Source organism: Dromiciops gliroides, chromosome 6, assembly GCF_019393635.1.
Source record: "Dromiciops gliroides isolate mDroGli1 chromosome 6, mDroGli1.pri, whole genome shotgun sequence".
NCBI lineage: Eukaryota > Metazoa > Chordata > Mammalia > Microbiotheria > Microbiotheriidae > Dromiciops > Dromiciops gliroides.
In genome coordinates this window covers 9,005,389-9,027,384 of record NC_057866.1, presented here as the reverse complement: position 1 = coordinate 9,027,384, position 21,996 = coordinate 9,005,389, and the positions used below count along the sequence as shown (strand labels likewise).

The 21,996-nt window shown below is 55.9% G+C and overlaps 2 protein-coding genes across 2 annotated transcripts in view; both read left to right on the top strand.

Moving 5' to 3' along the window:
* The first annotated feature begins 1,154 nt into the window (after window positions 1–1,154).
* On the top strand, window positions 1,155–16,656 carry SF3B2 (splicing factor 3b subunit 2). Its single transcript, XM_043972773.1, has 21 exons — window positions 1,155–1,350; window positions 4,639–4,685; window positions 4,824–4,904; window positions 7,671–7,919; window positions 9,713–9,821; window positions 9,936–10,036; window positions 11,325–11,421; window positions 11,673–11,764; window positions 12,063–12,287; window positions 12,406–12,543; window positions 12,636–12,716; window positions 12,849–13,076; window positions 13,326–13,475; window positions 13,985–14,074; window positions 14,168–14,275; window positions 14,554–14,661; window positions 15,060–15,202; window positions 15,289–15,390; window positions 15,876–15,975; window positions 16,065–16,250; window positions 16,394–16,656. The coding sequence occupies exons 1-21, from the start codon at window positions 1,194–1,196 to the stop codon at window positions 16,463–16,465; spliced, it is 2,664 nt and encodes an 887-aa protein (XP_043828708.1). The 5' UTR covers window positions 1,155–1,193; the 3' UTR covers window positions 16,466–16,656.
* Window positions 16,657–18,126: 1,470 nt separating this feature from the next.
* PACS1 (phosphofurin acidic cluster sorting protein 1) overlaps window positions 18,127–21,996 on the top strand; it is a 90,217-nt gene continuing 86,347 nt past the window's right edge. Inside the window, exon 1 of the mRNA XM_043970946.1 lies at window positions 18,127–18,577. Coding sequence (XP_043826881.1) covers window positions 18,219–18,577 — 359 coding nt within the window. The 5' untranslated portion in view covers window positions 18,127–18,218. The remainder of the gene's footprint in view (window positions 18,578–21,996) is intronic.

Below are 21,996 nucleotides of genomic sequence, written 5' to 3'. Positions count from 1 at the left end.
GCTGACCCTAGAAAGTTTCTATGGTGACAAGGAAGATCAAAATATACCCTCAGAAGAAGATAACAAAGTCAAAGCTCCTACATCCAAAGCTTCCATGAAAAATATGAATTGGTGTCAGGCCATAGAAGTACTCAGAAAGGACTTTGAAAATAGAGTAGGAGAGGTAGAGGAAAGAATGGGAAGAGAAATGAGAGCGATGCAAGAAAACCATGAAAAAAAAGTCAACAGTTTAGTAAAGGAGACACAAAAAAATACTGAAGAAAATAACACCCTAAAAAATAGACTGGGTCAAATGGTAAAAGAGGCACAAAAAACCAATGAGGAAAAGAATGCCTTGAAAAGCCAAATTGGCCAAATGGAAAAGGAGGGGAAAAAGCTCTCTGAAGAAAATAACTCCTCAAAAATTAGGATTGAACAAATGGAAGCCAATGACTTTATGAGAAATCAAGAATCAATAAAGTAGAACCAACAGCATACTGGGGTCATGTCTTGCCACACTTCGTACCTGAGGTGGGAGAGAGAGCTAGTTTTCCCTTGGCCTTGGGGATTGGGATCTTGACTGCATTCCCATAACTGATTGAGGCCCCTTCTAGCTCTAGGTCTAGGGTCCCATGATTCTATCGTGAGGTATATGTGCTATTCCACACCCCTAGTTCCCCACTTCTCCAAAGAAAGGAAAGAGATGCAACAGCTCAGTTCTTGTCCATTGCTACAGCTGGTCATTTCAGCGCACTCCCAACAATGCCAGGCTGATTACCGGGCACAGATCTTGGGCCTCTCGGAGCATGAGCAGAATTGGAAGTCGGGCTTGGCAGTGCAGGGCTCTCTGGCTCCCTCCTGCTTCCAAGGCCAGCAGTACTACAATCTCTCTCGGGAGCGGAACTACATTTCCCAGGGGGCAGCGGGTTGATGCGGGGGCGGATCAGCGATGCTCTCCCTCGCTTCCCCTCGTTTTCGAACCACAACTCCCAGAAGGCTCAGCCACCAACCAGACGCCTTTTCGAGTGCGGCTCGCGGAGTTCCCGGTGACGTTAGACTACGCTTCCCGGCGTGCTCCAGGAAGCCGCCCTCCCCCTCCCCGTTTCTATTGGCTGCCTGGATCCTTAAGGCCCGGCTTCTATTGGTCGCCGCCGGAAGTTGCGGGAGGCCGTGGTTCTTCAGTCCCCTGGGCCGCGCGCCTTCTCGCCGCTAAGATGGCGGCGGAACATCCCGAGCCGCCTAAAAGCGAGCTTCAGCTACCGCCGCCGCCGCCCCCCCCGCCGCCTCCGCCCCCGCCGCCGGCCCCTTATGGCGCCTGGCCCGTGCCCGAGCTCCAGGCTAAGCTGGCGGAGATCGGAGCCCCGATCCAAGGTGAGCCTTCCGCGCCGCCCCCGCCGCCACTGAGGCCCGCGAGGCGGCCTGAGGCCGGAGGAGAAGCCCCGGGACTGAGACCCCGGGGGAGGGGGAGGAGACCCCCGGGGAGGGGAAGGGCTCGGGGCTGAAGGGGGCCGGGGCCCCGTCGTTTGGATGGAGAAACTGAGGCCCCGGGAGAGGCCCCGGACTCCTCCATCGCTTTCCTCTGAGCCGTCCGTGAAAGGGGGGCTGGCCCTGCCCCGCCCTCCGCAGGTGGGGGAGGGGCCCCTCCCGTGCTGGGCCAGTTGGCCGAGGGAGTGGGGGGGGGGGGTACGTGTGCCATGTTCAGCGAGAAGGCTCCTGGGCTTGAAGGAAGCCAGGATTTCCCGGGGCGCCCGAGAGGAGGGGGTGCCGAGGTCGGGAAGGGGCGACCGCTGAAATGCTGAACGTGGGGAACCGCTGCTGTTCCAGTGGATGGACTGTGTGAGGGAGACCGAGGGGGAGTCAACCCAGAAAGGCGGCGAGCCCTGGGGAGTCCGGGGGTTTGCGTGTCATCCGGGCACTAGGGAGCTACCGAAACTTCTTGAGCGGGGGAGCGGTCACACTGTGTCGGTTTGGCAGCTGTGTGCAGGGTGGCTTGGAGGTGAACCAGGAGGCTCTCACAGTTGTCCGGGGCAGGGCAGAGTGCCTCAGTTTTAGTCGTGTATCGACGAGAGGTTGTGGAAGTAGAATCCGAAGGATTTGACAACAGGCTGGATTGGGGGGGGGGTGACTTGCAAGGGTGGTGCCACCCTCTGGAGAAATAGGATGGTGTATTGGGGCATGCATGAGAAGTCCCACTGGGGCGTCCCCTCGAACAGTCAACAAACAACCGTTCAGTGCTTGTATCTCGGGCATTCCCGGACAATCAAGCCCGTGTAGAGCTACCTTGATAGAGCTTATACTCTGTTGTGGGAAACCTTTGCGGACACAGTGGGAATTGGTCTGTGATTGCATCACGGAGAAGTCCCTGGTGAGGACACTCCAGCTCCTGGACACGCTGCTTCCGAGCACACAGATTTCTACAAAATCGGGCGAGTCACCGAGGCGTCCTCTGGAAGGGGGCACGTAGAGAAGCTGAGCTCTTGATGCGTGTGGGCAGATGATGCTGTTATAAGGAGCTTCGAAAGCCGTTAGACGTTAACAGAGTCTTAGGCAAGACCCTGAAAACCAAAGGGCTGCATTGCTGTTGCCCATCTGAGGCCAAGGATTCAGAAAAGAGGCAGATTTGGGAGGTGAGCCGCTGGATTCAGCTCCAGCCTGACCGTCGTAGCTGTGTGACCCTGGTCGAGTCACTTCACCTCTGTCTGCCTCAGTTTCCTCCACCGTACAATAGAGATCACACTAGCACCTACTTTGCAGGGTCATTGTGAGGATCCAATGAGATATTTGTAAAGTGCTTAGCTCAGCGCCAGGCACTAATAAGTGCTTGTCCCCTCCCCCACCCCCATAAAGGAAAAGCAGGCTCCTGGCCAGGCCTGGAGCATGTCTAACCTGGACTGGAAACATGCAAATGGAATACGAAGAGCTAAACTGAAAAGGAGGGGAATGGCAGAAAGCTTCCTACTAGTTGCCACAGAGCAGGGCTTCTTAAACTTTTTCCACTTCTGACACCTTTTACTGTTGCCCAATTTTTTGTGACCCCCCCCCCATTCAGTTACATGACCCCATGTGGAGTTGCTACCCACAGTTTAAGAAGCTTTGCTGTAGAAAGCAGCTATTATATATATATATAATTTTTTTTTTTTGGTGAGGCAATTGGGGTTAAGTGACTTGCCCAGGGTCACACAGCTAGGAAGTGTTAAGTGTCTGAAGCCGGATTTGAACTCAGGTACTCCTGACTCCAGGGCCGGTGCTCTAGCCACTGTGCCACCTAGCTGCCCCATATATTTGAAAAACAATACAATGGAGACACCTAGAGTTTCATGGGAGACAAAAGGAGCTGGCAATAAAATGTATGGCTTTAGATAGCGATATAGAACTTTCTGGATAAGAAGCAAGGTGAGCTTGAGAATCCAGTGCGGTGTTACAGTGTAGAGGCAACTGCACCTGGTTCTCATCTGGCCTCAGGCTCTTCAAATTCTGATCCTGGGCCAGTCCCTTAACCTTTGGTGACCTCAGTTTCCCCATCTGTAAAACAGTACTGATCCTACTGCCCACCTCCCCCGGTCATGAGGCTCAAATAAGATGTTTGTAAAGTGCTTTGCAGACCGCAGAGCATTCTTTCGTTGCTGGCTCCAGGCTTCTTTGTTTTACTGTGGCAAGTTTGACCTTAAGTATTATTGAGCCTTGGTAGAATGGGATCCTGTGCCTTGCATCACGATTCAGAAAGAAACAGGCCAGGCAACCAGCTAGCAGTGGTAGAATAGAGTAAGTCTTTGAGAAGGCAGACTCATGTCTGGAAACCCAGAACCTGAGGGATTGGGAGGGTATGGGGCAGCTGGGAGCTGGAGGATGGATGGGAGCAGGAGAGGGAGGGCCTTTGAGTCCGTGCACGGAAAGTGTGTTTGAAGCAGCCCCGGAAGCCATGGCTGCTCTCCAACATTTGAAGTGTCTTGGGAAGAGGGGTTTATTGGACTTCTTGGCTTTGACCCCAGAGGGCAGGACTTGGAAGGGTCAGGAAGTAAGTGTAGACTTGATGTAGGGACTGATTGTTAATTGATGCATTAACCTCATCAAATAGAACTTCCTTATTGGGGGGCTCTGGGGATTCCTCTCGAGTGGGCGTGGCAGGTCCCTTCTCATACTTAGCACCTGCTACTGAGGTCCCCTCTAGTTCTGTGATTCTGAGTGGGCTTGGAGACAGTGGCCAGGTACAGGTAGGCAGGTAAGTGTAAGCCAAGGTAGGGAGCAGTAGAGCAAAGCAGAAATCCAAGCAATGTGCTCTAGAAGAACACTTTTGGCCACTGAGCTCAGGAAGGTGACGTGGGGGAAGTGGAACCTTCACTGAAGTCTGGAGGCTGGTCAGGACTCTTCAAGGTACAGATGCAAATGCATGGAGGCTAGAGATGGCAGGTCAAGTTGAAGAAGCTTGGGTTTCATTTAAGTGGTCCTTCCCCCAAGTTTCCTGGGTCTCTTCTTTGGCCTCTGAGTACATTTGGTGTCTCCCTCATACTGGAATGGAAGCTCTTTGAGGGTAGTCACTGTCATAAAATCTCTATTTCCAGGGTCCATCATTGTGCCTTGCACAAAGGATTGTTTAATAAACATTTTTTTCGATTTGAATTGACCTCTTCTTCTCTCCCCCCAATTCCCATGGCCCCTTAGGAAGCCGAGAGGAGCTGGTGGAAAGACTGCAGACCTATACCCGGCAGGTGAGTGGCAGACGTTGGGGTGGTGGGATGGGAATGGATGTTTGGGTCCTGGGAGGACAGACAGGGAGGCCTGTTTGGAGCTGCGGCGGCCTGATCTGTCTCTCTCTCTCTGTCCTCCCCCTCCCTCTTCTACCCAAGACGGGCATTGTGCTGAATCGGCCAGTTTTGAGAGGCGAGGATGGAGACAAAGCTGCCCCTCCTCCCCCCATGGCAGCCCAGGTGAGTCTCTAGGGAAGATCTTGGGGCTGAGGACAGAGCCTTGGGCTGTGCTTCTGCTGAGCTTGGTCTGGGGAGGGGGCAGCCTTCCATTGGCTGGAAATGGAAGGAAGCTCCCTGAGAAGCCGGAGGTGACCCCAATGACAATGGCTGTGGGACATTGGCGGGGAAAAGGGGTCTCTGCAGAATCTAACCTGCTGAGCTTTTCTTTCCCCTGGAGTTGGTGGCCTGGCTTTCCTTCCTGTCCCCCATCCCTCCTCGGCCCACCCCGTCTGGTCTCCTAGGCCTTGACCCTGCCTGTGGCTGCTCCCCAAGGCCCTGGGCGGGTCCCCAGCACCCTCAGTTTCCATCTCTGTGAGGTGACTCCTAGACCTGTGGGCCAGGCCAGCCTCTCTCCTGACCTCCAGTCTCAGCGCCCAAGGCCTCTCCCCTCCTCCTCTCGGTTAGCTAAGGGCTTGTTCAAGAAGCCAGCCACGGTCTCTGCCTGGGCCCAGATTGAAGGGCACTTCCTGGGGTTTGTGTCTACTGATGGAGCCCCTGAAGCTGGGGTGGCCATACCTCCAGTGCATGCACATGCGTCCATGTGTGCGTGTGTACGACAGGATCAGGAAGGGGTCCTCAGAACAGGCCCCTTTAAAGAGGGGACATGACTTGGCCAAGGTCATTCGGGCAGTAGCAGAGTCTAGTGCTGAGGACGTGGGGGATGGGGACAGATGTTTGGGTCCTGGGAAGATGGGCAAGGAGGCTGGTCTCAGAGGACCCACCGGGCTTAGGCCACAGAGGTTCAGTTACTGCTCGGTCAGAAATGCTCGCTTGTGCCAGCCTCCATGCCCAGGCCTAGGGAGTAAAGAGGCAGAATCAGAATGATGGTCCTTGCCCCAAAGACCTGACTCCTAATAAGGGAGGCAGCTCACATCTGATAAAGAGGAGGAGGTGGTCTTAGGGAAGACTCCAGGCCTTGGGGTGCCCGGCTCATGCCAAGGGCAGGAGCCTGGGGAAGGAGAATGGACCAGCCAGGAGACTGCTCCCACTGGAGGCTACACAAGAGGGGCCAGATCGAATCCTATGTGGCATGGCCACACAGACTCCTCTAGTCCTGGCCCAGAGTGGAGGATGAAGAGGGGAGACACCTGAGGCAGGGAGGGAGCCTACTGTGTGATTAAAATTGGATATTAGATCATAAATCTCCCCTACTTAACCTTTCCCTTAATTTATCTCCCAGACTAGTAAATGGAAGAAGCTTCTGGTTTTCTAGATAGAGCCTTTATTGTATGGTAGTCACAAGGTGATGGTGATTAGAAGGATAGGAAAGTAGAAATACAATACAAATCGTCTTAAGTCTAGGCTTAGTCTATATTCTGTATAAAACTCACCAAAACCCAAGGCCACTTTTGGGGAGAGAGACCGAGTCAAGCGTGTGCTGTTAACCGAGAGCCGGCCCGAGTCAAACTCCAGTCCGCGTCTGTCTGTGCAGCGCAGCCAGGAGACCAGTGGAGCAGGAAAAAGCTCCCACTTCCGTTCTCTCCTTGCCTTTTAAGCTCGTACCCCGGAAGTCAGAAATCGAGTGCTCAGCAGGCAATGCTGTTGGTCTCCTCCCCAAAAGGGTGGTCCTAAAAAAAAAAAACTGGCGTCTTTCAGTTATCCTAACCGACTGTTAAAAAACTTTCATATTTTTTTACCACACTACTTAGGAAGTGCCCAGGGGATGGGGTGGGACATGTGATTGATTCACTAGAAGGTTGATTTTCAGGGGATCGATTTTTGGGTGGGGCATATCTACTTAAACAGCTTCCCAGGACACAGAAGTCCTGCCACTTGCACCACCTGCACCAGTGGAGGGGGGCCCACATGGCTTCCAGCTCACCTAGGGGAGATGGTTCAAAGCTCTCCTACGGAGCAGGCAGTGCAGTGGTTAGCGACCTGACCTCTCAGCCAGAATGGGAACCCTGTTCTCCTGGCCCCAGCTTGCCTGTTCCCTCTGCTTTTCCTATACCTCACTTGGGCCACCTGGTTGTGGGTCTTCATTCTCCTCTGCCCCATTGAACTTGGCCTGGCCCTCACTGGGATAGTCGTATTCCTGGGGTGTGGGGAGGATTGTTGTTTTGGGGCCAGGCCTCCTGCTCTGGTGGCAGGGACTGAGGTTCGTCTTCTTTTTTTTTTTTTTGTGGGGCAATTGGGGTTAAGTGACTTGCCCAGGGTCACACAGCTAGTAAGTGTTAAGTGTCTGAGGCCGGATTTGAACTCAGGTCCTCCTGACTCCAGGGCCGGTGCTCTATCCACTGCGCCATCTAGCTGTGAGGCTTGTCTTCTAAGGCAGGGCCGGCTAAACTGGAGAGCCCTGGAGGATGGGCCTGAGGGACCCTTGGCTAAGCACAGGGTGGTGTTGGGGGGGGGGGTCACAGCAGTCTGTTCATGACACTGACTGTTCCGGTCCCCTCTGGGCCATGGTTTTCTTAGCTGTACAGTATGACTGGGAATGTCGGTGTCACCCCCAGCCCCTCAAAGGGCTCTTAACACTGCAGTGTTTTCCGATGTTGTGGCCCCAGGACCTCTGTACACTCAGAAGTTCCTGAGGCCCCCGGCCCCGAGAGCTTTTGCTTTTTTAGGCTGTATCTTTTGTGTCTTCAGCGTTCAAAGACCAAACGTCTGATGAGGTGCATGTCGATGAGGACAATAGTTCTGACTTATCAGGTCCCTTCATGGGTCTTGGAACCTCCCAGGGGTCCTCAGCCTGCACTTCAGCTAACTCATCGTCTTCTCATTTTGTAGCTCTCCGGAATCCCCCTACCTCCTCCACCCATGGGGCTCCCCCCACTACAGCCGCCACCGCCGCCTCCACCGCCACCGCCGCCAGGTCTGGGACTTGGCTTTCCCATGGGAGTAGGGCCACACCCACCAAATTTGGGGCCCTTACCCCCGATGAGGGTAGGTGACCCCGTGGCCCTGTCGGAGGATGAGCGCCTGAAGCTGGCCCAGCAGCAGGCCGCCTTGCTGATGCGGGAGGAGCAGGCCAAGCAGGTGGGTCTGCACAGAGGGGCGGTGGGGGCATGATTTCACCCTGGGGAACAGCAGAGTGTGGAGGGAGCATCAGCTCCTGGACCGGCGGCATGGCTCTGCACAGCCTTGTCTGCCAGGCTTTACACGGCCCTGAGAGGTGCTCCAGCCCAGGCAAGCAGCATCTCTCTGCCGAGTTCTTGCCCTTCTCAGCTCACAGCCTGCTTCTGGTCTGACCTGTTCTAGGCACGTTACCTCGTTTCATCAGGTTTGATGAAAATAGACTAAAATTTCAGAATAAGGGTGTGGTTTTTTTTGGTGAGGCAGTTGGGGTTAAGTGACTTGTCCAGGGTCACACAGCTAGTAAGTGTTAAATGTCTGAGGCCGGATTTGAACTCAGGTACTCCTGACTCCAGGGCTGGTGCTCTCTATCCACTGCGCCACCTAGCTGCCCAAGAATAAGGTTTTAAAGCATAATAACATGCAGGGGATTAAAAAGGAAATCAATTTATGTTGAAATATGGCGACCAAAATATTTCAAAAGCAAGATCATGGGCCCCAAGTGAAGCACCCTGATTCGAGTGAAGTGTGAAGCAAGGGCTGAGTTAGAGGAAGGAGTGGCCTCCGGGCAGGTTTCCTCTCTTCTCCGATGCTTCATCTCTAACAAAGCTTCTTAAACTGTGGGTCACAAGCTGCATAACTGAATGTGGGGGTCCTGAAAAATTGGGCAGTAGCCAAAGGTTAACGCAGACCTGTGTTATATACCTGTAGACCTGGGGCTGTGAAAAAATTTCTCTGGTGTAGAGGGGTTATGAGTGGGAAAAGTTAAGAACCCTAAGCTACAAAATACAGGCAGCAATAACACCAGTGCTGGGAGGGTGTTGGGCTTATTGTGAGGATCAAATGAGACAGTGTAGGGGAAGTGCTTTAGAAACCATAAAACACTGTTTAGTTGTGAGCCGTGTCCATTCATACACATCCCCTGCCTGAGGTGTTCATGGGAGGCCCACTTAACCTTAGAATCACCATCCCAGGGCAGCTAGGTGGCGCAGTGGATAAAGCACCTGCCCTGGATTCAGGAGGACCTGAGTTTAAATCCAGGCTCAGACACTTGGCACTGGCTAGCTGTGTGACCCTGGGCAAGTCACTTAACCCTCATTGCCCCAGAAAACAAAACAAAAAAGAGTCACCATTCCAAATAGTGCCTGTGTGCCCAGGTGTGTGGGCGCTGGGCTGGGCTGGAAGAGAAGGAAAAGGCATTTCCCCATCTTGAGGGAATTTACTTTATGGAGATAAGAATGGTTGTGAAACATTTCCCAGTGATGTAAGAAAATGCTTGGTTATGTGGCACCAGAGAACAAATCATGTCTTTATTTCATTTTGGCTGCAGAGCCATAGGGATTGCGGTCTGATCCGTGTTCTCCCTGGGGGAGGCAGGGGGATAGGTCTGGGATAGAGCATTGACATGAGGCCCAAGGGAGCTCGTAACCACTGGTGCGCCATGATGTCATGTTGTATTGGAATGAAAAAATGAGGTTGCTCCTGGCTCTCTGCCAAATGTGTGTGTTTTGTGTACTTTAAATTTGACTGTTCCGATTAACAAGGGTTTGTTTCTCTCCCTCTCACTTCTCTCCATTGAAAAATCAAAGGGAACACATAGAGATAGTATGGCCAACAAACAGCTGCGTTGGCTGTGTCCAAAGACACGTGTCTATCACTTTTCTGTCAGCGAGGGAGGAGCACGCACGCTGTTGGTGCTCTGGGCTTGTGGTCGGTCATTATATCGGACCTTGTCTTTGCTGCTCTGTCCCCTTCAGGTCGTGTTACTGGAACAGAAGCAGCAGGCGATGGCCAAGATGGCTCCCACTGTCCCTCAGGCCCAGCAAGACATGGGCCCCATTGGGGCCCGGCCTCCAATGGCTCGAGGTAAGACCTTTGAATGGAGAAGAGTCTTTGTGGCAGGGGAGTTGAAGGCCAGCCATTGCTCTAGAAGTGGCTGGCGTAATCTTTTCTTCTGACATTCAGCTTTCTTTCTCTCAGTTGCAGCTCCTGTAGGTCACCCACCCCCTGGTGTCCCTATTGGGGCTCCAGGACCCCGGCCTCGGGTCCCCCCACCTCCTCCTGGAGAAGAAAACAGAGAGGTAAGATTTGGGGCTTTTGGTGGATGATTGTGGGGTCTGGATTATTGCCTCAGCCTGGAGATCCTTTGTCTTTGAATTATTATGATGGGGGGCAGCTAGGTGGTGCAGTGGATAGAGCACCGGCCCTGGATTTGGGAGGACCCGAGTTCAAATCTGGCCTCAGACACTTGACACTTACTAGCTGTGTGACCCTGGGCAAGTCACTTAACCCTCGTTGCCCTGCAAAAAAACCAAAACCAAACAAACAAATTATTATTATGATGAACCTTAGGGTTAGGGGAGACCTGATAGCTGTTTTCAGCTCTCATGTGCAAGGCTCTCATGAGGAAGATGCTCTAGGCTTCTTTTATTTGGTCTCAGAGAGCAGAACCTGGGAGCAGTGGGTGAAAATTGTGGAGGGAGGTTGAGTTAGAGCTGTCTCAAAGGAGAATGGGCCACCTGGAAAGGTAGTGAGCTCTCTGTCGCTGGTGGTTTCCAGGCAGAGAGTGGATGGCCACTTGTTAGGGGTATTGGAGCATGGATTCCTGGTTGGGCTTGTTGAACTCTCGAGTGCCCTTCTTTTTTTTTTTTTTTTTTTTTTTTTTTGGGGGGCAATGGGGGTTAAGTGACTTGCCCAGGGTCACACAGCTAGTAAGTGTCAAGTGTCTGAGGCCGGATTTGAACTCAGGTACTCCTGAATCCAGGGCTGGTGCTTTATCCACTGCGCCACCTAGCCGCCCCCTTGAGTGCCCTTCTAAAGCCGGTGTTTGTGAATCATGGGTCATAATGGCCCGACATGAGAAGACAAACCTAAAGGAGGTCAAGACTCACAAATAGAGTAGTCCATTCAGTGCAGTGAAGCACCTACTATGTGCCAGGCTCTGTGCTGGGTACACTGTTGTCAAGGAAGAATGAGAACATGAATAAGATGATAGCAAATCTGTCCAGAGAAAGGTAGAAGACAGGGCTGGGGGGTGGAGGAGGCAAGTGTCAGATTGCCATCTGTCTCATAATTAGCTGAGTGACCCTGGGCCAGAGGGCTCCAGCGTCTTCTTCTGTAAAGGTGGTGACGTTGTTCATAGTGTCATTGGGGGGGGTCGAGGGCAGGACGGGGTGGCTTCATGTCAGCATTCTGAGAGGCACAAGGAGGGATGGCTGGCAATCTGACGTCCGGAAGGGCCTTCCCGTCCAGCCCGTGACTGACCATCATTTGTGGGGCTGAGCTGTTCCCCGATGATACCAAAGGGACAGTTTGTAGGCCTAAGGCCGCTGTGGTGGCTTTCACCCTCTCACCAAATGTCTTTGGCAGACGGATGACCCCAGTGTGGGGCCCAAGATCCCCCAGGCCTTAGAGAAGATCCTGCAGCTGAAGGAGATTCGACAGGAAGAGCTGATATCAGTGCACGGTGAGTGACACCCTTCACATCCTCTCCTAGACGCCAGGGAGAAGCTGGCATTTTAAAGGGGTCTTTTCATGCCAGCTTTTGAAGCAGTAGAAGTTTAGAGATGGGGCCTTTGGCATGAAGTGGCTCCGTGCTTCCCAGTTGAGATGAGACCCAGAGGTGGCGCAGGCAGGGAGGGGCCGATTTCTTGGCTAGCGCTCCAGCCAGTAGCTATGAAAAATAGGAACGTGAGATCGTTCCTTTCTGTCTTATAGATGAAGAAGACATGGAGACAGACACAAGGTCATCCCTAGGGGTCTCGGCATCTGAGACTGAGGAAGACACGGCATCTCTATCTAAGAAGGAGGTGTGTGACGGAGCCTGCTCCTGAACCGTCTCCTGGAGGTCGAGGGACTGCTCACCTGCCTTGGGCTTCTCTCAGAGCCCCCCACAGAGCAGTGAACATAGGAGTTCGGTGTTGGCTGGAGGAGAAAGTTGGGCAGGGGAGACCAGGTCCTCTGGTCCCCAGGAAAGAGCCCGGAGCGGGGGGGCGGGGGGGCGGGAGGGGGGGTTCAAGTCTTTGAACAAATGTTGGGAAGGACTGGGTGGGGGGGGCGGCGTGCTATGGTTTGACTCTGGCTCTTTGTGGCCTCCATCCACCATAGAAAAATCGAAAGCGACGGAACCGCAAGAAGAAGAAGAAGCCCCCACGCTCAGCATCAAACCGTACAGCTGCCTCTGGGAGTCCAGGAGGCCGTGAGAAGGAGGTGTCACGCCCCCGTGGCGCAGACTCTCCCGCTGCTGCAGTAGAGATTGAGTATGTGACCGAAGAGCCTGAGATCTATGAACCCAACTTTATATTCTTTAAAAGGATTTTTGAAGCTTTCAAGGTACAGGAAGCAGTTCCAGGTGGAGAAGCCTGGGCTGGTGGAAAAGGGAACTGGTGGGGGCCCCATGTGCGGGGGTGGGGCTTGGTAAAGTCTCTTCTTGTTTGCTTTACCCCAACAGCTGACTGATGACGTGAAGAAAGAGAAAGAGAAAGAGCCGGAGAAGTTAGACAAGTTAGAAAACTCTGCAGCCCCCAAGAAGAAGGGCTTCGAGGAGGAGCGCAAAGACAGCGATGATGACAGCAGCGATGACGAGCAGGTGGCGGGGTGGGAGGGGCTAGGGAGGTGGGGATAGAGGAGCTGCAGGCTGGGCGGGGTGGCAGCTTTAGCCTGTGGCTCCCTCCACTCCAGGAGAAGAAACCGGAGGCTCCCAAACTCTCCAAGAAGAAATTGCGGAGGATGAACCGCTTTACTGTGGCTGAATTGAAGCAGGTGATCTGCATGTGGGCCTGGCCTGGGGAGGGGAGGGGGTCCCTTGGTTCTTGGAGAATGGGGAAAACAAGGTTGGGGCCAGATGCTTGGAGGACTTCAAGCTAATCCGTGCTCCCTGTGTGGACCTTCCAGCTGGTGGCCCGGCCAGATGTGGTGGAGATGCACGATGTGACTGCCCAGGACCCCAAGCTTTTGGTGCACCTGAAGGCCACAAGGAACTCAGTGCCAGTCCCCCGCCACTGGTGCTTCAAGCGCAAATACCTGCAGGGCAAGCGGGGGATTGAGAAGCCGCCTTTTGAATTGCCCGACTTCATCAAACGGACCGGAATTCAGGAGATGCGAGAGGCCCTGCAGGAGAAGGTAGGAGCTGCTGCTCTCCCTGCCAATACCACCAAAGCCCAGCCATGAGGCAGGCTGGTTGCTCTTGCTATTCACTGTGCATCCACAGGGCTAGGCCTGGTGTCAGGCACATAGTAGGTGCTTAATAAATGGTTATCAACTGGCTATCAAGAGCCAGGCTTGGGAGGGGCTGGACTTTGACATCCTCGTATGCCTCTGATCTGGGTGAATACTTCCATGACATTTGACTTCTGGCTCTTTCTCCACCAGGAAGAACAGAAGACCATGAAATCAAAAATGCGAGAGAAGGTTCGACCCAAGATGGGGAAGATTGACATCGACTATCAGAAGCTCCACGACGCCTTCTTCAAGTGGCAGACCAAGCCGAAGCTGACGATTCACGGGGACCTTTACTATGAGGTGTGTAGAGCTCGGATGAGAGCCTGGCTGCTTCTGGGGCCTCAGGACCTCTCCCCGGTGTCCCTTCAAATGGGCTCGAATCCAGATTCTGTAGTGAAGTGCTCTTTAGGAAGGGAGGGCAGATTTGACATGGGAAGGGGCATGATGTTTTTAGCTTGAGGTCTTTGGGAATTGGATTTTTTTGTTTTAGAACAAATATTGGATCTTGGGGGTGAGAGAAAGGGAATTTAAGTTCTCACTGGCCCTTGGAATGTATTTGAGAATCATCTCTGGTCCTTGCCAGGCCTCCCTTCCCTTCTTTTGACAAAGCAGAAGTGATTAGTGATTGTAATCTGTAAATAAAACCAGCCAGCCCTGTTTGGTCCAGTTCTCCTTCCATGGAACCCTGTATGCAGTACAGACAGTCATTTCTCCTCCTCTTTCCCACGATCTCTCTGCTCGAATCCGATCGAATGCCTTAATGCTAGGTGTGTTGGACTCTTTCTGATGCTTTTTTTCTTTTCCCTCAGGGGAAGGAGTTTGAGACTCGGTTGAAGGAGAAGAAGCCAGGAGATTTGTCTGACGAGCTGAGGATTTCGTTGGGGATGCCAGTCGGACCAGTGAGTGCTGGAGCAATGGAGGCTGTGGGGTGGGCTGGGCGGGTGGCCAAGTCAAGTGTGGGGGTGGCTTCTCACCGGGTCTCTGCTCCTCAGAACGCCCACAAAGTCCCTCCCCCGTGGCTGATCGCCATGCAGCGATACGGACCTCCTCCTTCCTATCCCAACCTGAAGATCCCTGGACTGAATTCTCCCATTCCTGAGGTGATCCGCATGCTCCTCATTTGGTTACCCCCCACCGTGTACCAGGCTCTGCCCTCAAGTAACTTCTCTTCCATTGAGGAAGACCGCACGTCCGTGCGTACGAGTGACACGGATTGGTACAGAGTCACTTTGGGTTGGTGCTGAGAGCACCAAGAGCCCACGTGCTCGGGGGGGTCCCTTCCCCATCGCAGGGAGGTGAGAGTTCTGTGCAAAGGTCTTCATTCTTTGGTAGCCCCGGGAGAAGGGGCCGACTAACTCCCCTCCCCCTCCCCTCTCAGAGCTGCTCCTTCGGTTACCACGCGGGGGGCTGGGGTAAACCTCCTGTGGATGAGACTGGGAAACCACTCTACGGAGACGTATTCGGAACCAACGCGGCAGAATTCCAGGTACAGATGCTTGGTCACCCGTGGGCTGGCTCTCCAAACAGAAGCCAGGCTTGGAGCCACTTGTCTGGGGCTGGTATAGACCCTCCGTGTAATTGAATAGAACACAGTTGAGAAGTTTGCCCCACGTGCTCCTAAAGCACCGTTACCTCTAATGAATAAACCCATGCTTGGGGCCAGGCACCGTGCCTTTAAAAAAAAGAAAAGCGCATGGGCTGCTCTTCCCTTTGTGCCCAGCATGCTTAGCTTTGTCGGCTCGGCGTCAGTGCATAGGGGCCTGTCAGGCTGTGCCTGGTCCCCAGAGTGGGGACATAGCGGGGTTCTGGGATTTCTCGGAGCCTGTTGGGGGCCATAAAGCAGTTGTCTTCAGTCCTCCTGAGGTCCTTTGGGCTTTGTTTTAGACAAAGACAGAGGAAGAAGAGATTGACCGGACACCTTGGGGAGAGCTGGAGCCTTCAGATGAGGAATCCTCAGAGGAAGAGGAGGAGGAAGAGAGTGATGAAGAGAAACCTGATGAAACAGGCTTCATTACTCCTGCAGACAGGTATCCCATACGGCGCCTCCTTTTCAGAGGGGTCTGGGCCTGGGGACCCAGGGTTCCCTGCTTACCGACTCTGTTCCTCTCCCCAGTGGCCTCATCACGCCTGGAGGCTTTTCATCAGTCCCAGCTGGGATGGAGACGCCTGAACTGATTGAGCTCAGGAAGAAGAAAATCGAAGAGGCTATGGATGGGTGAGCTGCCGTCCACATGGGGCCGGGCTTCCCCAGGAGGGGAGACACCGACCATTCATGCCCTGGGTGGGTGGCGGGCTGGTAGGCAGGCTGATCTGAGGTAATGGATCAGATTGGTAATGAGAGTGAGCAATTGTAGATCGCTGGTAAAGCACTGTATGCTCACCCCCACCCTGGGATCAGTCCCACAGCCTGAGGCCGTGCCCTCTGGAGCCCCTGGCTGCCTCACCTGATTGCCCATGGCTGTAGAATTTGTGCCGAAAGCTTCCAGCCTCAGGCTAGAAGGCCCTTACTCCCTCCAGGGATAAGCTTGGTCAACCTGGCTTCTAACACCTTCCTCTAAGAGGACCGCAGGGCCCCCATCCGCCCCATGGTAGCTAAGGCATAGTTTGTGTTTTCCCGGGCCCTCCCTTGTGACCAAGGGTGCCCCTTTGGTTCTCCCTTGCCCTGACCCCCCCCCCCCCCCCATTCCATCCTCCCTTCAGCAGTGAGACGCCCCAGCTTTTTACGGTGCTGCCTGAGAAGAGAACCGCCACCGTGGGAGGGGCCATGATGGGCTCCACCCACATTTACGACATGTCTACGGTGAGCTTGTGGAGCCTGGTGGGGGGAGTTGGGAGCCAGGCCTGGTTCTTGGGGGGAGCCAGGTTTTAATGCCGGTCTGTGCCCTGCAGGTGATGAGCCGGAAGGGCCCAGCCCCTGAACTGCAGGGGGTAGAAGTGGCCTTGGCCCCCGAGGAGCTGGAGCTGGATCCCATGGCCATGACCCAGAAGTACGAGGAGCACGTGCGGGAGCAGCAGGCCCAGGTGGAGAAGGAAGACTTCAGTGACATGGTGGCTGAACATGCCGCCAAGCAGAAGGTAGGAAGGACTCCTTGGCGGGCCGGCCCTGCCCCTGAGGCCAGCCTGTGCCTGCTTGCCCTCTGGTGGCCAGAACGTGCATTCCCAAGTATGGCATGGGGTGGCCTTGGGCTGAAAACGGCTTCCTCTTTTCTCCCTTGCAGCAAAAGAAGCGGAAGGCTCAGCCCCAGGATAGCCGAGGGGGGAGTAAGAAGTACAAAGAATTCAAGTTTTAACCTCGAAGACATCTGGCTCCTCTTTATGCCTAACTTGGACCTTGCATTTGGTGCCCAGGGCCCAGACCCCTCATGATTCCAAGGACTCTTGTTCACTTCCCCTTCTGCTGTTCAGCGTCTCCTTGTGCTGTTCTGATTTCAGATCAGTTTTGTAAATAAAGCTCTTTCCTCCCAGGGAAAGAGTGAATAGATATGACCCTGCTTGCATCTCCATCTTCGACCTTCTCTGAGGGTGCCAGAGGCAGGCTGAGAAAGTGGTGGGCACAAGACAGGAGACAGACTTGGGGGGAGTGCCAGTCACCCTGGGCAGGCCCCACCTGAGGCAGGGCCCTCCCCCTGGCCTTTTGTATGTGCATAGCAGCAGTCCTGGGCAGGGCTTGGCTGAAAAATGACATGCAGCTTTCTGTCTGTTAGCAAGCCGCCCGGGGCTCCAGAGTGGGGCTCCAGAGTGGGACAAGCAGGCCAGCAGCCAGCAATGTGGAGGGGTGGGTGAGGAGGGTCTAGGCAGATGCTGGGCTCTATCCCTTTTGGGGGGGTGGGAAGTGGGTTGGGTATGTGGCTCTAGGCAAATACAGATGCTCTTGGGGGGAATAGCTCTAGGCAGATGTGGGGTTCCAGCTCTCGGGGGGGGGGCTCTAAGCAGATGCTGGGCTCCAGCTCCCTGGGGGGGCTCTAAGCAGATGTTGGGCTCCAGCTCTCTGGGGGGGCTCTAGGCAGATGCTGGGCTCTATCCCTTTTGGGGGGGTGGGAAGCGGGTTGGCTATGTGGCTCTAGGCAAATACAGATGCTCTTGCGGGGGATAGCTCTAGATAGATGCTGGGCTCCAGTTCTGGGGGAGTGCTGGCTCTAGGCAGATGTGGGGTTCCAGCTCTCTGGGGGGGGGGCTCTAAGCAGATGCTGGGCTCCAGCTCTCTGGGGGGGGCTCTAAGCAGATGCTGGGTTCCAGCTCTTGGTGGGGGCTCTAGGCAGAAGCTGGGCTCCAGTTCTTGGGGGGAGGTGTGCCCCAAGTCTAAGCCCTTTTGGCTTGCAGCATTTGGGGAAACACTGAATAAGGGAGCTGGAGGGGGAAGGAAGTATTGGGCCAGGGTGGGGGGCTGCCCTGCCCTGGCCGGATTAGATTGGTTTAATCCGGGGCTATTTATGTGATAAATGGCTCCTGAGCCTCTGCTCAGGTGGATTAGGGTTAAGAGGGGAAGGCAGGCCCCTGGCCTACGGACAGATGTATGTGGCCCGCAGCCAGCAGGGTTTGGAGGCCTGGAAGGGCGGCCCGCCCGGCACCCCTCCCCTCCCCCCGCCCATGCCTGAGGGGCGCCGCCTCCCGCCGCGGGCCAAACGCCTGGGCGGGGCGGGGCTTCCGAGGCGCGCATCCGCGGCAGCGCGCGCCAACTCGGAGAGCGTGGCCCGAGGGGAAGCAAGGGGCTGCCAACGACCCGGCCGGGAGGGGGCGCTCTGCTTCTGCCCTCCCCGAGGCCTGGGGGCGGGAGTGGGCTGGGATAAGCCCCGCCCCCCCGGTGCCGGCGAGCGCGCCTCCATCCCCCCCCCCGCCCCCGACGGAGCGGCAGCAAGCAGCGGGCGGGCGCGAGGCGAGGGCGCGAGGCAGCTCCTCCGCGCGTGCGCGCAGCCCCGGCAGCAGCAGCCGCGGCAGCAGCAGCAGCAGCAGCAGCAGCTACAGCGGCGGCGTCAGGCTCGGGCGCCACCGATGCTCGCGCCGCCGCCGGGGCGGGCCGCCTTCTGAGCACCCCCAGCCCGGGCCATGGCGGAGCGCGGAGGGGTGGGCGGTGGCGCCGCGGCCTCAGCCGGGGCCGGGGGCTTCGGGGGCGCGGGGCCGCGAGGCCCCGGGGCCGCCCAGTCCCCGCCGCCGACGCCGCCCCAGGCCCCGCAGCCCCCGGCCCCGGCCGCAGCCCCGGCCGCTTCGGCCGCGTCCTCCACGTCGGCGGCCGCCTTGTCTTCGTCCGCCTCAGCCGCCGGGCCCGGGGCCTCGGGTCCCGCCGCCCCCGGCCCCGTCGCCGCCCCCGGGCGGCCCCCAGCCGCCAGCCCCGCGCCCGCCCCGGTGCAGATGAACCTGTACGCCACCTGGGAGGTGGACCGGAGCTCGGCCAGCTGCGTGCCCAGGTGAGGGGGCGCGCGCACGGGGGGGAGGGGGCGGAAGGGGAAGAGAGGAGCACGGGGGAGGGGCGGCCCCGCCCCCACCCTGGGCCGGACCTCGCGGCCGAGCTCGGCGCAGGCCGAGGAAACTGAGGCAGCAGGCCCGGGAAGCCCGGACAGACGCACGGACCGCTCCAAGGTCACCCAGGGAACGAGGGAGCTCGCGGGGCCGGCCCAGCCCCCTGCCCGGCGCGCCCGTGGCTGCGCTCTCCTGGTCCGGTGTCGGGGCGGACGGGCGGACTCCGGGCTAGCAGGTGTCAGAACTGCCCCCCGGCTCCCCTTTCTGCTCTGCCGCAAGGGGGGCAGGGGGTCCTCGCCCGCGCGCACCGCCCTGACGCGGGAGGGAGCCCAAGTCTGCCCGCAGTGCACAGGCTGCCTCCCACGTGCCTTTTATCCTAATTTTCATTTGGGGGGTCGTGGATCCCCAGCTCAGAGGGACCTCCGGAACCATTCAGTGCAGCCCCTCCCATTTTACAGAGAGGGAAACCGAGGCCCACGTTGTTAATTAAGTAACTTGTCCAAAGTGCCACAAGTAGTGCGTAAGGGATCCCCTGAAGCCGTGTCAGTGACTCCTTCCCCGGACCACACTGGACCCCATCCCCGCTGGCTGTGTCCCCTTCTGCTGCTGTTTGTACCCTCAGCATCCTCACCCAGGTAATGGGTGGTAAGAGCCCTGCCCTGGCTTCCAGCCTCCCCGCTTGCTAGCTGGGTGACATCAGGAAGTCACGGCCCCCTTGGCCTCAGTTTTCGCAGCTATGAATTGGGGGTGATCCTTGTACCTCCCTGTCTCACAAGGTTGCCGTGAGGCTCCAAACAAGTGGCTCTTTCCTTCTTGGGGATAAGCTGTAAACTCCTGTTTGCTTTTGAAGCCCTTCCCAGCCTGGCCCCCTGACCTTTTCCAGACTTCCTGGACTGATGCTCTGGCTTCTCATCCCTGCCTCATCCCATCCCTCTCTTCCCTTAAGATTTTGCTTCTCCTAAAGCCCTTTCCCCAACATTGGGGGGCCCTCTTCCCCAAACTCCCTTCTGCTTATTTTCTTTATTCTTTATGTGCTCCTTCATGAACCTGTTACCCTCCCAGGGCTTAGCATTGTGCAGAGCACACAGTAGGCCCTTGGGAAATGCTTATCGATGGGTTGCTTTATGTGAAGCACATTGCACCTTATAACTGAAGCTTCTTGGCTGGCCTACTCAGCCCTCCACCCCTCACATGCTTCCGGGGCCTCTACCGGGATCTGTTTCCCTGGGTCCATCCTTTCCTACTGTTCTTTCCTTGGCTGTGGACTTTGTAAATGTTAGAGGGTCACATTGACCTCTGAGGCTGCCTGGCCTAGCCTCCTCCTGTTCAGAGGCTGAGGCTTCCAGGGGATAAGCGACTCGTCGCAGAGCTGGGTCACAAACACAGGGCCTCTGGCTCCAAATTAGTCCTCTTTCCCCCCACGTCACTCTTGCCAGGTGTCACATGAGGGGCATCTGGCCTTCCTCTCCATCCCAGGATTGTCCAGGGATTTGCTCCCAATCTGCCCGTGGCCATGGTGTCCCCTTGTTCCCCAGGTCCCTCTTCTTCCTGTGCCTTCTCCTGGTGCTGCTCCCGTCTGTGGGCTTTCTGCCAGGGAAGTTCAGAGGGATTCCCCTCTGCTAACAAAGGCGACCTAAGTGTGGGGTGGTTTTTCTTTTCCTGAGAAGGAAGCCTGTGAAGAGCTCCCTGGGGCAGCTTTACCTGCCAGAGCGGGAGGCAGCCTCTGGCCAGCCTGACTGGGGAGCAGGAGCAATGCCCAGAGGGGCACCTGTTGGCTGGGTTGGAGAGGATTACCTCTGGCTGGGCAGGTACTGAACCAGTCCTGCAGGCCTGTGCTTCTGGGCAGTTTGTTATTTGGGCCCACAAGGGAGAGCTGCGTAGAGGTGACATCCTTCCCACTGCTGAGTTACTGTCCCTTTGGCAGCGCCACCCCCCCATTTTGCCTGCTGCTTTCTCATCTCTCCATCTTTTCCCTTTTCTGAGTGGTTTATTTTATAAAACTGAGGGCTTAATTTAGCTTGCTTTGTACCGAGCCCTAGCTCAGCACCCCCAGAGGGGGATGCTGCACAGTTCATAATGTATTTGGTGGTAGTGGGCCCTTGCTCCTCTTTCTGTCCAGGCTGACCATAATAGAGTCACTGAAAAGCCGCCCCACTGACCTTGGCATTCCTGCTCACTCTGGTGTTGGGTGTGTCCTGTGTGGGTAGTGCCTGCCCACCTTTCCTGCCATCCTGAGGGTTAGCTGGTGGCATCCAGACAGCTGCCCGTACACAGCTTGTGGGCTGGAAAGCCTCAGTAAAGTAAATGCTCTTGATTTTATTGGTGGTGGCCCAGGGCCCCTGCAACAACTCTATTAGGAGCCCAGGATGCTCCCATGGTTCAGGAGCTTGGGGCAGGGCAGCTCACTCATCTGCCCGTGGATAGCCACGTCACGTTGATTGTGGTCTCAGACCAGCTCCCTGATGTTGTCCCAGGGTCCACCCATCTCCCAGTGGAACAGTTGGGCGGGAAGGAAGATGACATCCTTTGGGGGCAAAGGAAGTGGACTTTCTGATTGTTAAATATCTCTGGCCAGTTCACTTTGAGGCATTTGTCAAACGCCTAGCCTGGACGGTGTCTGAGCATAGGTCTGAGAGCCCTCGCCCAGAACAAATCAGACGAGACCTCCAGAGTTAACTCTTTGTACTCGGGGCAGGAGAAGTGGCTCTTGGTGAAGGATGCCAGGAATGTGATCCAGATCTCTGCTGTGATCATAGGAGGGGGTGATGGGAGGCAAAGGTTGCCCACACTGCCAGAGAGGCACCACCACCAGCTGGAGCTCGTCTGGCAATCCTTGGTTGCCTTGCCTGCTGGTGTTGCCCTCTGCCACCCTGGAAGGCCTCCCTGAGAGGGACATGAGGGGTCTTTTTACCTGATGTCTTTTCTCTCCTTGTTTGGAAGCCACAGGAAGACTTGAATTTGTGGTGCATAGAAAGTTGTGTGGCCTGTGTGAATGGCAGTAGCAGCCCTCAGTCACTTTGCTCCTTGGGCTGAAGTCTTTCTGTTGGTCCCTCGAGGTGGGCCCCAGTAGGTGGTCCGACTAGGTAGAGGGGGCAGGGCTGCCTTCCAGGAGCTGAGTCATCCTCCCTGAGGCACCCATGGGGCGGTTTGGGGACAGGTGAGGACATCTCAGTGTCACGCCTCCTGACTGCTGCTCCTAAGTGGGGGGGAGGCTGGCACTTTGGTCAAAACAGGCTACTGTGATGGGCAGCTTGGAGAACAGACTGCTAGATGAGCTGGGCTTACACCAAGGGGCAGCCACGTTTCATTAGAACTCTACAAGAAATAGGACCTGGTGAGCTGTCTGTGTTGAGGGTTTTCCAGGGGT